At 42.3% G+C, this 2163-nt stretch overlaps 1 protein-coding gene across 1 annotated transcript in view; it reads left to right on the top strand.

The window, feature by feature from the left end:
• AAMDC (adipogenesis associated, Mth938 domain containing) overlaps window positions 1-262 on the top strand; it is a 12169-nt gene extending 11907 nt beyond the window's left edge. Inside the window, exon 3 of the mRNA XM_006864992.1 lies at window positions 94-262. Coding sequence (XP_006865054.1) covers window positions 94-234 — 141 coding nt within the window. The 3' untranslated portion in view covers window positions 235-262. The remainder of the gene's footprint in view (window positions 1-93) is intronic.
• The last annotated feature ends 1901 nt before the right edge of the window (window positions 263-2163 follow it).

The raw sequence follows: 2163 nt of genomic DNA, 5'->3' as shown, positions 1-2163 counted from the left end.
ATGAAAGTACAAGGCTCTACTAAAACCTATAAGGACTGCAAAGTGTGGCCAGGAGGCAGTCGAGCTTGGGATTGGAGAGAAACAGGAACTGAGGTGCCTCCATCAACTGTGGAATACCTCGAGAAACAAGGCATTGATGTGCGGGTCCTGCAGACAGAGCAGGCTGTGAAGGAGTACAATGCCTTGGTTGGCCAAGGAGTCAAGGTGGGAGGTGTTTTCCATTCCACCTGCTGATGGAGCCTTAAAAGGACAATAAATCACTGCATACAAACTCTGTGACTATCAGTTACCATGTTCCACACCTGCCTCCAACACGCATTTTTGAATACCTGCTTATGATAGACTCATGACTAAGACAAGTCCTTGTCCTTGATGGGCCTGGGAATCAGACACATGTTCACCCAAGTTTAACATTGTGAACAGTGTTAGGCCAGGAATATGAGAAATAAAGGCAAAATAAAAGAAAGCTCTCAGCCTTGAAAACTGAAGGAAAATTCTTGTGCATCAAAATCACATTTCAATTGGAGCTTTAGAAGGTTTAGCCATCGAGTCAACTAATATATTTATTATATCCCTTATACGTCAGAAAAACAGCACTCAAAGTTTTGCCCTTATGAAGCTTATATTCTAGTGGGGAAAATAAACAAGTAAAAAACTCAGTACATAGTATACATAGATAATGGGAAAAAAAATTAAGCCAGATTGAAAAAAGAGTTCTGGGGGCCTATTTCAGATACATTCCTAAAGAAGGTGTTCATGTAGACGATTTATGAGCAGAGTCCTGAATGAAATAAGGGAGCCAATGTCAGATGACAAAAGAAGGAACCTCAGATTCTGTGACTATAAAATCATGGAGTTAGACTGTTGTTATTAGGCGCCCTCCAGTTGGCTCAAATTCATAAAGACCCTATGCACAACAGAATGTAACCCTGCCAGGTCCTGTGCCCTGCTCACAATTGTTACATTTGAGTCCATTGCTGCTGCTGCCACTGTGCCAATCCTTGTTGAGGGTCTTCCTCTTTTCAACCAACCCTCCACATTACCAAGCACAACGACCTTCTCCAGGGACTGGTCCTTCTTCATAACATGTTTGAAGCATGAAACTCAAAATCTTGCCATCCTGACTTCTAAGGAACATTCTGGCTCTACTTCTGACACAGGTTGGTTTATTCTTCCGGCAGTCCATTGTACTTTTGTTCATTTTTAATGCTTTTATTGTGAATTGAGTGATAGTTTACGTGGGAGAACATCGGTTTTGCACTCATTCTATCGTATTTTGTTTGATTGCAATGATTACAATCCCCTCCATGCATCATCATTTAACAGTATTTTGCTATTCCCTCTGTTTTTTGTTTGTTTTTGTGGTGTACGCAAAAACACTCGGGAATGTATAATCATTTAAACAACCAAAGGGCACACCCTGCAAGCCTGCTTCCTGGCTGCCAGCACACAGCCTTTCTCTTTTTCTCTTTCTCAGCTGCTCTTCTCTCCATGCCATCACCTCTGCCTCTATCTCTGGTGTCCCTGCTTCTCTGGTTAGGGTCCCATGTTTTGCTCTTGCTCTTCTCTCTTAATGGTCCTAATGTTATCTGTTCCTGGAATGTAAGATGAACTACTCCCCCTTTTTCTGTTAAGCCTCTACTTTTACAGTTGTGACCATCAATTAGTCATGATAATAATTACTCACTATTGAATCAAGGAGCTATGGGAGCGTAGTGGTTACGAATTGAGCTGCAAACCGCAAGGTCAGCAGTTCAAAACTACCAGCTGTTCCGTGGGAAAAAGATGAGGCTTTCTGCTCCCATGAAGATTTACAGCCTCGGAAACCCTGTACAAGGTCGCTATGAGTCAGAACCGACTCCACGGCACATAACAACAACAACAACAACATTGAATCAAAAGAATCCTATTCCCATGTCCTTTTACCAGATCCATCAAGACAAGATGGAAACTATTCAGTGAGGAGTCTGCCTTCCCCTGCACACTTTGAAACTAAACTCCCTTTTGAAAAGTTGTAAGCCAGCCATTTTGTGCCTTTATGTTGCTGTGATGTACTGTCAAATTGGTTCCAATCCATAGCAACCCTGTAAAATAGGGTTTCCAAGGAGCAGCTGGTCAGCTTGAACCACCGACCTTGCAGTTCAAACATATTTGCAGTCTGGT

This window comes from Chrysochloris asiatica, unplaced genomic scaffold, assembly GCF_000296735.1.
Source record: "Chrysochloris asiatica unplaced genomic scaffold, ChrAsi1.0 scaffold00074, whole genome shotgun sequence".
NCBI classification, from domain to species: Eukaryota; Metazoa; Chordata; class Mammalia; order Afrosoricida; family Chrysochloridae; genus Chrysochloris; species Chrysochloris asiatica.
This window is presented reverse-complemented; position numbering and strand designations above follow the sequence as displayed.